General features: G+C 40.1%; 1 protein-coding gene across 7 annotated transcripts in view; it reads right to left on the reverse strand.

Annotated features, from left to right (window-relative positions):
- Positions 1 to 16408, reverse strand: part of zgc:103755 (uncharacterized protein LOC449988 homolog) — a 113486-nt gene that overhangs the window by 70128 nt on the left and 26950 nt on the right. For all 7 annotated transcript variants that reach the window (XM_063007691.1, XM_063007690.1, XM_063007696.1 and 4 more), the window contains exons 7-8: positions 13291 to 13536; positions 1133 to 1268 (exon numbers count right to left, since the gene is read on the reverse strand). In XM_063007691.1, coding sequence (XP_062863761.1) covers positions 1133 to 1268; positions 13291 to 13536 — 382 coding nt within the window. The remainder of the gene's footprint in view (positions 1 to 1132; positions 1269 to 13290; positions 13537 to 16408) is intronic.

Raw genomic sequence — 16408 nt, forward strand, 5'->3', positions numbered from 1 at the left:
GAGTGGACATTATTTAAAAACTCCAGCAGCGCTGCTGTGTCTGATCCACTCATACCAGCACAGCACACACTAACACACCACCACCATGTCAGTGTCACTGCAGTGCTGAGAATCATCCACCACCTAAATAACACCTGTTCTGTGGTGGTCCTGACCATTGAAGAACAGAGTGAAAGCAGGCTAAATAGGTATGCAGAGAAACAGGTGGACAACAGTCTGTAATTGTAGAACTACAAGGTGCTTCTATATGGTAAGTGGAGCTGATAAAATGGACAGTGAGTGTAGAAACAAGGAGGTGGTTTTAACGTTATGGCTGATCGGTGTATATACATTAAAAAACATACAAATTCCCCAACAACTAAATCTTTTCCACATTTTCCAGCCTGTTTAAAAGCTGGGGTCAGAGTGCAGTGTCAGCCATTGTATGTCATACCCAAGCTGAAAAGATTAAGGGTCTTGCTCAAGGACCCAACCACAGGTGCATGGCAGATCCTGATTTTAAACCTTTTAAATGATAGGCCACAGCTTTATCCACTAGGCATCAACGCATTATTCCTTGACTCTGTGCAGGCACCTTCAACCAGTCAGCAGAGGTCGTAATTGCATCAATTATGAGGTCCCGACTCCGGCTTCCCACCCTGTATGAAAAACAAGCCAATCGTTGTTCATGTAGCTGCCCAGCCCAGCTGGATGGCAGAGCTGAGTTTCGAGTGTACTAGAGTGTTTTACCGTTGAGCCACATTATTATTATTATTATTATTAGTCCTTTATCAGACCTGAATTTAGTGTGTGTGACATCTTTAAATTTGATAAGACTAACACACCATGAGTTTAAAAGAATTAAATCTTAAATAATGTGATTAAAAATGAATACCCTCACAAAGTTGTTAAATTTTGTTCCACTTTTTATTTATTTAAATTATTTATTTATTTAAATTATTTATTTATTTATATATTTATTTTTTTGATATTTATTTATTTATATATTTAGGTTTTTTTTCTGTTATTTATTTATTTAAATCTTAAACTTAGCAGACAAGGGAAAACAAAAAAAGAAAAGTCAATATAAAACATACTAATGGCTAAACTGACATCACATAAACCTAGCAAGAAATAAATTATGGTGTTATACCATGGTTCATATGACAGGTAAAGTACTGAACTCCTGCCACCGATCCATCATTCTTCCCCTCCGGCTGCTGAAGCTCCACACCAGCCCACAGGCCACCGGCGAACTCAGTACTGCCCGCAAAGCGCAGAACGCCAACCTGAACACACAGCAGATAAACGAATGAAGAGGAAGCCCCATCATAAACTGAGAAATCCTCATAAAGTGCTTATTATAATCCTCAAGCAAACAAACGGGAGGTGGGGATGTGGGTGGGGATGTGGGTGGGGTGTGTCTGCTGGGACTACAGGACTAAATATTCATGTGGGGTCGAGGGAAGATAATGCTCATTCAATAGACCTGTTTCATTCTTGCTTTATCATGCTTTGTCCTCTAGAGAGCAATGAAAAGTGATTACACACACATATATACATACACACACACACACTGCACAATGTGTATTCAGGCCACTGCACCCGGTCACGACAAAGCGGTCCGCAATTTTTGCGTGCCTACAAAACGAGCAGCTCGGCGATAATAGAGTTTTGATCAGTCAATCTAGAGTTTCTTGGTCTCTATGCACTTTAGTCCCAAAGCAGTATGAGAATTTATTATTGGCTTATTTACTCATGAGTGCATGAGCATGCACATCAAGTTCCTGACTTAAACAAGCTATTCAGCAAGGACAAAGCAAACCCGGCTCGTCCACTCCCACAGAGACCTACTGTCCCGAATTTCACCTAATTCAAGCCAATTCAGCGATAAATAGAAAAAACACTGAATGGAAACAAGCCATTAAATTATTTGGGCTGTTAATAAACAACATTTATTCATTTCATTTTTACATTTTTTCACCAATTTATCTGGGTTAGGGTGGCGCTGGGTCAGGTTACCTTGATATCACTGGGCACAAGGGAAGCGATCTATCAAAGGGTCTCAGCCATTCTCGACCTAGACACAGCCAATCACAGGCCCATAGTACCACTGGGGGTGCAAACCCTGGATCCCAGTATTTACCAATACCACCCAAACATTAATTATTTAATTAACTAACAGTTCATCCTGGTAAGTGTCCAGGTGCATCTGGTATGACTCAATCTGGGTGCAAGGTTGAAATACAACATGGACTGGACAGGGTGCCAATATATCTCAACACAAACTGAATTAGTCAGTCAAGCTTAAAAGAGAATCTGAGCACCCGGAAACCCAGGCAGCCACAGGAATAATGAAGCGTCTGACAGACAGTGATCAAAGGTGAGCCATGGATATAATTTAAAAAAAAATCAGGATTCATGCTGTGCAGCACCCAATTTGCTGTGTCAGTAACCACATACTGTATACCTAAAATTTTAATCCATCAATCCATCTACATATACATATATCCATCCATCCACCCATCCATCCATCTATAAAGTATATAAATATCTATCTCCATCCATCTATATATACATATATCTATCTCCATCCATCCATCCACCCACCCATCCATCTATAAAGTATATAAATAAATCTATCTCCATCCATCTATACAGTATATACATATATCCATCCATTCATCCATCTATTCATCTATACATATATCTATCTCCATCCATCCATCCATCCATCCATCCATCCATCATATACATATACCCATCCATTCATCCATCCAGTCTATCTATCTATCTATCTATCTATCTATCTATCTATCTATCTATCTATACAGTATATACATATATCCATCCATTCATCCATCTATTCATCTATACATATATCTATCTCCATACATCCATCCATCCATCATATACATATACCTATCTATCTACCTACCTATCTATCTATCTATCTATCTATCTATCTATCTATCTATACAGTATATACATACAGTGTATCACAAAAGTGAGTACACCCCTCACATTTCTGCAGATATTTAAGTATATCTTTTCATGGGACAACACTGACAAAATGACACTTTGACACAATGAAAAGTAGTCTGTGTGCAGCTTATATAACAGTGTAAATTTATTCTTCCCTCAAAATAACTCAATATACAGCCATTAATGTCTAAACCACCGGCAACAAAAGTGAGTACACCCCTAAGAGACTACACCCCTAAATGTCCAAATTGAGCACTGCTTGTCATTTTCCCTCCAAAATGTCATGTGATTTGTTAGTGTTACTAGGTCTCAGGTGTGCATAGGGAGCAGGTGTGTTCAATTTAGTAGTACAGCTCTCACACTCTCTCATACTGGTCACTGAAAGTTCCAACATGGCACCTCATGGCAAAGAACTCTCTGAGCAAACAGTTTGCTGAAGACATGTCAACAAAGGACATGGATTACTGGAACCATGTCCTATGGTCTGATGAGACCAAGATTAATTTGTTTGGTTCAGATGGTCTCAAGCATGTGTGGCGGCAATCAGGTGAGGAGTACAAAGATAAGTGTGTCATGCCTACAGTCAAGCATGGTGGTGGGAATGCCATGGTCTGGGGCTGCATGAGTGCAGCAGGTGTTGGGGAGTTACATTTCATTGAGGGACACATGAACTCCAATATGTACTGTGAAATACTGAAGCAGAGCATGATCCCCTCCCTCCGGAAACTGGGTCGCAGGGCAGTGTTCCAGCATGATAATGACCCCAAACACACCTCTAAGACGACCACTGCTTTATTGAAGAGGCTGAGGGTAAAGGTGATGGACTGGCCAAGCATGTCTCCAGACCTAAACCCAATAGAACATCTTTGGGGCATCCTCAAGCGGAAGGTGGGAGAGCGCAAAGTCTCGAATATCCGCCAGCTCCGTGATGTCGTCATGGAGGAGTGGAAAAGCATTCCAGTGGCAACCTGTGAAGCTCTGGTAAACTCCATGCCCAGGAGAGTTAAGGCAGTTCTGGGAAATAATGGTGGCCACACAAAATATTGACACTTCAGGAACTTTCACTAAGGGGTGTACTCACTTTTGTTGCCGGTGGTTTAGACATTAATGGCTGTATATTGAGTTATTTTGAGGGAAGAATAAATGTACACTGTTATATAAGCTGCACACAGACTACTTTTCATTGTGTCAAAGTGTCATTTTGTCAGTGTTGTCCCATGAAAAGATATACTTAAATATCTGCAGAAATGTGAGGGGTGTACTCACTTTTGTGATACACTGTATATCTATCTACATCCAAAACATGACGTTAAAATCCCAATAAACAAACATCTACATCCATCCATCCATCCATCCATCCATCTATCTTTCTATCCATACATCAACCATCCATCCAGTATATACATGTATCTGTCTATCTCCATCCATCCATATATACAGCATATACAGTGGGGGAAATAAGTATTTGATCCCCTGCTGATTTTGTAAGTTTACCCCCTTACAAAGACTTGAACAGTCTATAATTTTTATGGAAAGTTTATTTTAACAGAGAGAGACAGAATATAAAAAAAAAATCCAGAAAAAAAAAATTACAATTAAATAAAAGTTATAAATTAATTTGTATTTAATTAAGGGAAATAAGTATTTGATCCCCTACCAACCAGCAAGAATTCTGACCCCCACAGACCGGTTATGTGCCCATGAGGCACACAAATTAGTCCTGTCCCTGTATAAAAGACTCCTGTCACAGAATCAGTTTCTTCCGTTCAAATCTCTCGACCACCATGGGCAAGACCAAAGAGCTATCAAAGGACGTCAGGGACAAGATTGTAGACCTGCACAAGGCTGGAATGGGCTACAAGACCATCAGCAAGAAGCTTGGTGAGAAAGAGACCACTGTTGGTGCGATAATTAAAAAATGGAAGAAATACAAGATCACAGTCAATCACCCTCGCTCTGGAGCTCCATGCAAGATCTCACCTGGTGGGGTAAGAATGATTCTGAGAAAGGTGAGGTCAGTCCAGAATTACACGGGAGGAGCTTGTCAATGATCTCAAGGGAGCTGGGAGCAGAGAAATGCTGGATATGACCCCAAGAACACCATCCCCACCGGGCATTTCTTTGCCTCCAAACACGGCGAGTGGAGTTGATGCCAAAGAGCTCAATTTTTGTCTCATCTGACCATATCACATTCTCCCACATTCTCGCTTTCTCTGAATCATTCAGGTGTTCATTGGCAAACTTCAGACGGGCCTGTACATGAGCCTTTTTGAGCAAAGGGACTTTGCGGGCACTGCAGGATCTCAATCCATTACGGCGAAGGGTGTTACTAATGGTTTTCTTGGTGACTGTGCTCCCAGTTCCCTTGAGATCATTGACAAGCTCCTCCCGTGTAATTCTGGACTGACCTCACCTTTCTCAGAATCATTCTTACCCCACGAGGTGAGATCTTGCATGGAGCTCCAGAGTGAGGGCGATTGACTGTGATCTTGTATTTCTTCCATTTTCGAATTATCGCACCAACAGAGGTCTCTTTCTCACCAAGCTTCTTGCTGATGGTCTTGTAGCCCATTCCAGCCTTGTGCAGGTCTACAATCTTGTCCCTGACGTCCTTTGATAGCTCTTTGGTCTTGCCCATGGTAGTCGAGAGATTTGAATGGAAGAAACTGATTCGGTGACAGGAGTCTTTTATACAGGGACAGGACTAATTTGTGTGCCTCATGGGCACATAACCGGTCTGTGGGGGTCAGAATTCTTGCTGGTTGGTAGGGGATCAAATACTTATTTCCCTTAATTAAATACAAATTAATTTATAACTTTTATTTAATGTTTTTTTTTCTGGATTTTTTGTTGATATTCTGTCTCTCTCTGTTAAAATAAACCTTCCATAAAAATTATAGACTGTTCAAGTCTTTGTAAGGGGGTAAACTTACAAAATCAGCAGGGGATCAAATACTTATTTCCCCCACTGTACATATATCTATCTTTCTCCATCCATTCATCCATTCATCCATCCATCCATCCATCCATCCATCTATACAGTATATACATATATCTATCTTCATCCATTCATCCTTCCTTCCTACCTACCCACCCTTCATCACAAATGAACAAACGGAATCTAATTGTCCAATCTTTTTGTACCCAATTAACACAATTGTATCTAACCATGTGTACACATGTACAGTTGCCAACTGCTTCTTTTTACCCGGGGTCAGATCACACAGGCATCAGGTCCAATATTAATTAATTAATTAATTAATTAATTAATTAATTATTTATTTATTTATTTATTTATTTAAATATATATATATATATATATATATATATTTTTTTTTTTTTTTTTTAATGAGGAATATGTTACAAGCTGTTCTTTTTTACTTTATATAATGAAGTGTCACTTATGATATAAGTTATTATGAATGAAATAAAAATATATTTACATCAGGAATCATAAAGAATCAAACGACGTTTCAAATAGCCCTGCTGACTAGATGGAATAATAAAAGCTATCACATTCTGAACTAAACTGCCATAAAAATAAATATATAAACTCTAAACAATTAGTACCAAGATTTATAATGATTCCACTCCCACAGTAAACAACCCTGCTGTTTTCTCATTTAGTTTATGTATACCATCACTAAGATTTGTATTGAAGCACTGGAGCATTGTTACCCACGAGAGAGGACGTTAAATTGTTAAGATCAGCAAATAAGTGGAAATGGTAGAGGATGTGGTTCAAGTTGTACAATTTGTTTGCCAGTGAAAACAGCCATCTTTAATTTCAGCTCTAATTTTATGGTCAACCTCACCAAGACGTAATCTGATTAAAGCTCCTATTTAGACTCTTAGCTGTGGCAATGCGAAATGTCATCGGGCGCATCCTGTTTGCTTCAAATAACCTTGAGATGGTTGTAAAACTCAACTGGAGTCCATCTGTTGCAATTAAAGTTAATGGGACATAGTTTGGAAGAGAAGACAACACAATTATGCATTATCAGAACAAAAACCAAGCCATGAAGTCCCCGGAACTGCCTTGAACTGTGTCAAATTATTCATTCATGTGGACCAGAATGATCTGCTGTGGCATCCCATAAATATGGGAGCAGCAAACAGGAAAAAAAAGAAATATATAAATAAATAACATAAATAACATTAAAACCACATCCTTGTTTCTACACTCACTGTCCATGTTTGTCCATCCTCACTGTCCATCCATAGTTTAAAAACTAGATACACAGAGGCATGGAAATCCTGCGAGGAGCACCTGGCTGTGGCCGGTTTATGGTGAAATGAAGTTCTTTCCACTTCCGGATAATGGCCCCAACGGTGCTCACTGGAACATTCAGAAGTTTAGAAATACGTCTGTAACCAATACCATCAGTATGTTTTGCAACAATAAGGTTGCGAAGGTCTTGAGAGAGCTCTTTGCTTTTACCCATTCATGAGATGCTTCTTGTGTGACACCTTGGTAATAAGAAACCTTTTTGTAGGCCATCAATTAGAACTAAACCAGCTGATATTAATTTGCACTGATAGGGGCAGGATTGCTTTCTAAATACTGACAGATTTCAGCTGGTGTTTTGGCTTGCCATGCCTTTTTGCACCTCCTTTTCTTCATGTGTTCAGTACTTTTTCCCTGTGCCATTTCACTTTATTACACATAACTTAATTTTTGAACTTATTTGTTTTGACTGCTTTATAAGTGTGGATTACTTGGGTTGTTACCAACATCTGGTGAAAATTTCATGTCAATAGTCCCATTAGAAATACATTTACTGAGAAAAATGTTGATGTGTTCAATACTTATTTCCCCCGCTGTATATACAGTGTATCACAAAAGTGAGTACACCCCTCACATTTCTGCAGATATTTAAGTATATCTTTTCATGGGACAACACTGACAAAATGACACTTTGACACAATGAAAAGTAGTCTGTGTGCAGCTTATATAACAGTGTACATTTATTCTTCCCTCAAAATAACTCAATATACAGCCATTAATGTCTAAACCACCGGCAACAAAAGTGAGTACACCCCTTAGTGAAAGTTCCTGAAGTGTCAATATTTTGTGTGGCCATCATAATTTCCCAGAACTGCCTTAACTCTCCTGGGCATGGAGTTTACCAGAGCTTCACAGGTTGCCACTGGAATGCTTTTCCACTCCTCCATGACGACATCACGGAGCTGGCGGATATTCGAGACTTTGCGCTCCTCCACCTTCCGCTTGAGGATGCCCCAAAGATGTTCTATTGGGTTTAGGTCTGGAGACATGCTTGGCCAGTCCATCACCTTTACCCTCAGCCTCTTCAATAAAGCAGTGGTCGTCTTAGAGGTGTGTTTGGGGTCATTATCATGCTGGAACACTGCCCTGCGACCCAGTTTCCGGAGGGAGGGGATCATGCTCTGCTTCAGTATTTCACAGTACATATTGGAGTTCATGTGTCCCTCAATGAAATGTAACTCCCCAACACCTGCTGCACTCATGCAGCCCCAGACCATGGCATTCCCACCACCATGCTTGACTGTAGGCATGACACACTTATCTTTGTACTCCTCACCTGATTGCCGCCACACATGCTAGAGACCATCTGAACCAAACAAATTAATCTTGGTCTCATCAGACCATAGGACATGGTTCCAGTAATCCATGTCCTTTGTTGACATGTCTTCAGCAAACTGTTTGCGGGCTTTCTTGTGTAGAGACTTCAGAAGAGGCTTCCTTCTGGGGTGACAGCCATGCAGACCAATTTGATGTAGTGTGCGGCGTATGGTCTGAGCACTGACAGGCTGACCCCCCACCTTTTCAATCTCTGCAGCAATGCTGACAGCACTCCTGCGCCTATCTTTCAAAGACAGCAGTTGGATGTGACGCTGAGCACGTGCACTCAGCTTCTTTGGACGACCAACGCGAGGTCTGTTCTGAGTGGACCCTGCTCTTTTAAAACGCTGGATGATCTTGGCCACTGTGCTGCAGCTCAGTTTCAGGGTGTTGGCCATCTTCTTGTAGCCTTGGCCATCTTCATGTAGCGCAACAATTCGTCTTTTAAGATCCTCAGAGAGTTCTTTGCCATGAGGTGCCATGTTGGAACTTTCAGTGACCAGTATGAGAGAGTGTGAGAGCTGTACTACTAAATTGAACACACCTGCTCCCTATGCACACCTGAGACCTAGTAACACTAACAAATCACATGACATTTTGGAGGGAAAATGACAAGCAGTGCTCAATTTGGACATTTAGGGGTGTAGTCTCTTAGGGGTGTACTCACTTTTGTTGCCGGTGGTTTAGACATTAATGGCTGTATATTGAGTTATTTTGAGGGAAGAATAAATTTACACTGTTATATAAGCTGCACACAGACTACTTTTCATTGTGTCAAAGTGTCATTTTGTCAGTGTTGTCCCATGAAAAGATATACTTAAATATCTGCAGAAATGTGAGGGGTGTACTCACTTCTGTGATACACTGTATATATATACAGTATATCAGTGTTTGCTATATATTTCCTGTTTGGCTTGCCATTATATACAGTGGTGTTCAAAAAAATAGCAGTCCAACACCATTAACCTGATAAATCACTGTTTTTAGTAGAAATGCTATTTCTACATAGCAAAAAATGTACTTGAAAGTGTAGTAGAGTAATGAAAACAAAACAAACCCGACAATTAGGACGTGCATGCCGCTCATTCTGAGTAATCGAAGCATTGATTGAAAGGGGGTTGTTCAAAATAATAGCAGTGAGGAGTTCAATTGGTGAAGTCATTCATTCTGCAGAAGAACGGGTGTCAATTTTGACCCTTATTTCAGGTAGGAGGGTGGCAAATGTTGCACAGGTTGGTCATAGCACATTTCCTTTTGAAATACTGGGTAAAATGGGTTGTTCCAGACATTGTTCTGATGAACAGTGTAATTTGATTAAAAAGTTGATTGTAGAGGGAAAAAACATACAGAGAAGTGCAGCAAACTATAGGCTGCTCAGCTAAAATGATCTCAAATGCCTTGAAGTGACAATCAAAACCTGAAAGACACAGAAGGAAGTGTGGAACTACTGTTCAAATGGATCGAAGAATAGCCAAAATGGCAAATACTCAGCCAATGATCACCTCCAGAAAGATCTGAAGGAACATCTGAAGTTACCAGTGAGTACAGAAGATGATTAAGTGAAGCCAATTTACCAGCAAGAACTCCTTGCAAAGTTCCCTTGTTAAGAAAAAGACATGTCCTGAATGGGTTAAAATCTGCCAAGGAACACATTGACTGGTACAAAGAGAAATGGCTCAACATTTTGTGGACTGATGAAAGCAAAATTGTTCTTTTTGGGTCTAGTGGCCGTAGACAGTATGTCAGACGTCCTCTGAGCACTGAATTCAAACAAAAGTACACTGTGAAGTCAGTAAAGCATGGTGGTACAAAATGATGATATGGGGATGTTTCTCATACCTCGGTGTTACACCTATTTATCACATATGAGGGATCATGGATCAGTTTAAATATGTATATATATATAGAATACTTGAGAATATCATGTTGCCCTATGTCGAAGAGCAAATGTCCTTAAAATGGGTGTTTCAACATGACAATGACCCAAAACATCTTGGTTACAGACAAACAAGATTGAGGTAATAGAGTGACCAGCCCAATCCCCTGACCTCAATCTCATAGAGAACTTGTGTTCTGATATCTGAAACACGTTTTTTTGAAGCAAAACCCAAAATTGCAGAAGAACTGTGGAATGTAGTCTAATCATCCTGGACTGGAATACCTGTTCAGAGGTGCCAGAAGTTGGTCGACTCCATACAACACAGATCTCGGAAACAATTGTAATGCCACTAAATATTAGTTCAGTAATTTAAAGTAAAGTGAAACCTCAAACATTTTTTTCAGTTTATAGATAATTTTTTTGAGTTTTTAAAGAAAAATGCTGCACTGTTATTTTTTTTGAACAGCCTAATATTCATTTTTCTTAACTTTCTGTAAAGGATTAACACAAACTGGCTAAATTTTATATATATATATATATATATATATATAATAACAATATAGGGTTCAGAGCCTTGCTTATGCACCCAACAATGGCAACCTGTCTGTAGTGGGGCTTCTGATTACATTCTGATTACTACTTGAGTACCCTAACTGCCACCAGCCATGATAAACGCCCAGGAACCGCCCCTTGCTCTGATTTGTCCATTGTCTATTGTTCTTGCCTGTTTCCCATGTTTTCCTTGATGAGTTGTACACAATTTTTTTTTTACTATTTTACTACAATTACACTTTATACATACTGTTTAACTATTTTACTGTTTAAACATCATTTATTTCCTAGTTTTCTGGTAGTGTTCGAGCAGTGGTAGCTCATTGCTTGAGATATTGACTAGTAATTGGAAAGTTGCTTGTTCAAGCATCACTACTGCCAATCTGCCACTGTTGGGCACCTGACCTTCGATTGCTTAAACTGTATTCAGTAACAATTGTAAGTTGCTTTAAATAAAAGCACCTGCAATATGTCATAAAGGTAAATGTTCAGGTTCCATGTCTTTGTACCTAGTTTTTACCATTTGTTATCCTTAGTTTCATATTATTTTAAATGTTAGTGCTAATTTGTTTATTTTAATAAAACTAAATTTTACTTTTTATCCTGCCTCATCAACCCACACTTCACTGTTACAATAGAACTGCCAAACATTGTATTAGTAATATAGATTACTATTATTCAGTAAACTGACTTATTTACTTTGTTCCATTTCACTAAGTTCTTGTTTTGCAGGAGGTAAAAATCTGTCTAAGAGAAGGTAGTGATTATCTTCACTGTTTTGGTCAGCTCACCTTTAAAACATCTGACAGAAACCTGGTGTTTATATTGAAAGGCAGGGTCATAATTTTCTTCTGCACTTCTTTTTTTTCTTTTAAGATTTTGACAGCTGGGTTTTTGTCTCACGTCTCAATCTGCTGCAATTTCCTTTCAGAGCCGAATACAACATTATTATACAGGAGCGAAAGCTTTATATTATCTGATAAGAGAAAGTGCACATAGACTTTTTCGTCTGCTTTTTGGGACAACAAAGCAGTCTGACTCGAACGTGGACAATATGGGCATCCGGGGTTCTATAATGCTGGTCCATTACTGATGAGACTTGGTTGCACGCTTAATATTATATGAAAGGATAAAAAAAACATTAATGAAAAAAATAAATAAATAAATAAAATAATAATAATATTAATTAATACATAAATACATAAAATGATAATTAATTAATTACATAAATGAATCAAATAATAATTAATTAATTATATAAATAAGTAAAATAATAATAGTAGTTAATTAATTAATTAAATAAAGTAATGATAGTTGTTAATTAATTAATTAATACATAAATACATAAAATGATAATTAATTAATTACGTAAATAAATACAATAATAATAGTAGTTAATTAATTAATTAATTAAATAAAATAATAACTAGTTAATTAATTAATTAATACATAAATACATTAAATGATAATTAATTAATTACATATATAAATAATAATAAAATAATAAAATAAAATAATAAGTAGTTAATTAATTATTTAATACATAAATACATTCAATGATAATTAATTACATAAATGAATAAAATAATAATTAATTAATTATATAAAAATAAAATAAAATTAAATAATATAAAATAAAATAAACTACATGCAAACAGTTAAACTGTAAAAACACATGAATAAAAAGATTAAAGGTTTCATACCGATTGCTCTGGTGGCGCAGCAGCAGAGATCTTGAGCGTTAGAGTTTTTTTTTTCTATTTATTTATTTTCTCCCTTTTTTCCAGATTTAGTGTAGCCAGTTAGTCTTCCACTGCTGGGGATCATGATTGCATTCAGGGAGGGTATATGGTTGCATGTAGATTGCATTATTGCATGCAGGAGGGTATGTTTGCCTGCTCAAAATTGTCCATGACTGTGTTTGACATTGAACTTGTGAGCTGATTAATCTTGTGTAACCAGCACATAAGTGATAAGTGGGATGGGGGATAATAGAGATCAGTGCGTGACTCGTGTGTGAAACTGATCCTCATATGAACCCGCCTCAAGATTGGTCGGTACTCTACACATGTCGGAAAGGGCATGTGACGGTTGCGGCACTCCTTGGTCAGGATTGGAGGTCTGTTGCAGTAGGAGCGAATTACAGAGGGGGAATTGGATATGACCAGATTGGGAGAAAACTGGGAGGAAGAGGCATAAATACAAAATAAAGATTCATACAAATTGCCTGTCTTTTGTCATAGTATGGGGGGGAGCATTATTCACCTGTACCTGTACCTATTTGTTTTACCTTTTGTCCAGCAATGATGACCTTGTCTCCAAGCCGGATGCCCATTTTGGAGAGCTGAGTCTGGGCCTTTTCTGAGTGGAAGTCAGGAGGTCGATCCGGCTTTAAGGGCAGAGAAGTAAGTGGTCGGGGCAGAGCATCCCTCAGCAATGTCCTTAACTCTTTGGCCTGTGCTGCAGCATCTGCCATTTCAAGAGGCATGTCCAACGGCTCGGGCACCACGTCCACAGAGCACTGCCCCTTATCATTCTGTTTAAAAAAATTTAAAGGGATGAAATGGCAAGGTTAATAACACTGTTACTACACTGTCAACAGAATGCCTTTATTTGTCATATATACATATACACGTGTACAGTACACTGAAATTCTTTCTTCGCGTATCCCAGCATGTTTGGAAGCTGGGGTCAGAGCGCAGAATCAGCCATTGTACAACACCCCTGGAGGGCGCGTTGTGCCTGAAATCCACCACCATCTCTACAGTCTTTTGTGTGTTGATCAGCAGGTGGTTGTTGCTGCACCAGGAGACCAACTGCTCGAGTTCCTTTCTGTAGGCAGACTCGTCACCATCGGTTATGAGGCCCACCACAGTGGTGTCATCAGCAAACTTAAGGATCTTTACAGCTGGTTCCTTAGAAACACAGTCATTGGTATAGAGACTGAAGAGAAGGGGTGAAAGCACACAGCCTTGTGGTACACCAGTACTTAGGTTCCGCTGGTCTGAAATGTGTTTTGCTAGCCGTACCTGCTGTGTCCTATTTGTCAGAAAGTCCATGATCCACCGGCAGATGGCATCCGGCACTGACAGCTGGGACAGTTTGACCTGCAGCAGCTCTGGCACTATGGTGTTAAAAGCCGAGCTGAAGTCCACAAACAGAACTCGAGCGTAGGTTCCAGGACTGTCGAGATGCTGTAGCATGAAGTGCAGGGCCACGTTGACTGCATCATCGACAGATCTATTTGCTCTGTATGCAAACTGCAGGGGATCCAGTAAAGGATTTGTGATGGTCTTCAGGTAGGCTAGGATCAAGCGTTCGAAGACCATCATGACTACAGGTGTCAGGGCTACAGGTCTGTAATCATTCAGGTGAATCATGAGGTGAACGAGATTGTGGTCGGAATGGCCGAGAGCCGCACGTGTGACGGAGCGATAGGCATTTTTAACAGAGGTGTAGCAATGATCCAGAATGTTCCCTTCTCTTGTGGCACAGGTGACATGTTGCTTGTATTTCGGCATTTCTTTCGTAAGATTTGCGCTGTTAAAGTCTCCCAGGATGATGAGCAGTGAGTCCGGGTTCTCCCTTTCTACTTTCATTATCTGATCGGCCAGCAGTTTCTGCGCATCTCTCGTGCGCGCATCCGGCGGAATGTAAACAGCGACCAGAATGAATGAAGAAAACTCTCTGGGAGAGTAGTACGGTCTACAGTTAGTGAAAAGTGATTCTAGATGAGGAGTGCATGATTTTAACAGTACCGTTGCGTCTTTACACCAGCGTTCATTGACGTAAAAGCACAGTCCTCCTTCTCTTGGCTACAGGTCTGTAATCATTCAGTCCAGAAATGTTCGTTTTTTGGGGACTGGTATGATGGTAGATGTTTTGAAGCATGAAGGAACAGAGCAAAGTTCTAATGATCTGTTAAAAATGTGAGTGAAGGTGGGCGCCAGTTGATTGCTGCAGTGCTTAAGGGTGGATGGAGGGATTCCGTCTGGCCCAGGAGCTTTTCTCACCTTTTGTTTCTTAAAGAGTCTGTTAACGTCCCACTCGTTGATGGTTAAAGGAGCCAGGGACAGAGGTGAGAGAGCCATGGTGGAGGAGGAGGATGAAGAATTAGCTGAGAAAGGCTGAGAATTGTCCTTATTGTATTCAAATCTGCAGTAGAACTCGTTCAGGTCGTTGGTGAGTTGACGGTCATTCAGGAGAAGGGGGGTCTTTCGCACCTTGTAGTTAGTGATCTCTTCGAGGCCCCTCCAGACTGAAGTTGGGTCGTTAGCAGCAATCTGGCTTTTCAGCTTTTCTGAATATTCCTTTTTTGCTGATCGGATACCTTTCTCCAGCTTGTATTTGGCCTCTTTGTAGAGAACTCTATCTCCACTCCTGAATGCTGACTCCTTTTCCGTCCGAAGCTGTCTGAGTTCAGCCGAGAACCATGCTTTATTGTTGCTGTATTTTACCCGTGTTGTAGTAGAAATACAGCTGTCCTCACAGAAACTGATGTATGATGCTACAGTGTCTGTTATATTCATCCAAGCTGTCCATCGCCTCCTCAAAGACAGACCAGTTTGTGGATTCAAAGCAGTCCTGTAGCATTTCAATGTCTTCACTGGTCCACTTCTTCACTGTTGTAATGACAGGCTTGTTAGTTTTGAGTCTCTGCCTGTATGTGGGAATGAGGTGAACGAGATTGTGGTCGGAATGTCCGAGAGCCGCACGCGTGACGGAGCGATAGGCATTTTTAACAGAGATGTAGCAATGATCCAAAATGTTCCCTTCTCTTGTGGCACAGGTGACATGTTGCTTGTATTTCGGCATTTCTTTCGTAAGATTTGCACTGTTAAAGTCTCCCAGGATGATGAGCAGTGAGTCCGGGTTCTCCCTTTCTACTTTCATTATCTTATCGGCCAGCAGTTTCTGCGCATCTCTCGTGCGCGCATCCGGCGGAATGTAAACAGCGACCAGAATGAATGAAGAAAACTCTCTGGGAGAGTAGTACGGTCTACAGTTAATGCAAAGTAGACCCATGAAAAGCTCGGTGCAGCTGAAAGCCGGGGAGATGCAGCGCGCTATCCGGGGTCAGCTCCGAAAGCCAGGTCTCCGTAAAGCACAGAGCAGATGTGTTTAAAAAGTCCCTGTTAGTTTGGTTGAGCAGGAGTAGTTCTTTCAGTTTGTTGTGCAGAGATCGCAGATTGGAGAGGACAAAAGATGGTAACGGTGTTCGGACTCCACGTCGCCTCATCTTTACGAGGGCTCCGGCTCGTCTGCCTCTCCGCCGCTTTCTTGCCAGGTTGAGTAGAGCCAGCGCACCTGTTGTGAGGATTTCCAAAAACTCTGAAGGATTTTGAGAAAATTCCAGAATAAAAGTTGGTGAAACATTGTCTCTGAAGGTCAGTAACTGTTCTTTGCTC

This window comes from Trichomycterus rosablanca, chromosome 13 (genome assembly GCF_030014385.1).
Source record: "Trichomycterus rosablanca isolate fTriRos1 chromosome 13, fTriRos1.hap1, whole genome shotgun sequence".
In the NCBI taxonomy this organism is placed as follows: Eukaryota; Metazoa; Chordata; class Actinopteri; order Siluriformes; family Trichomycteridae; genus Trichomycterus; species Trichomycterus rosablanca.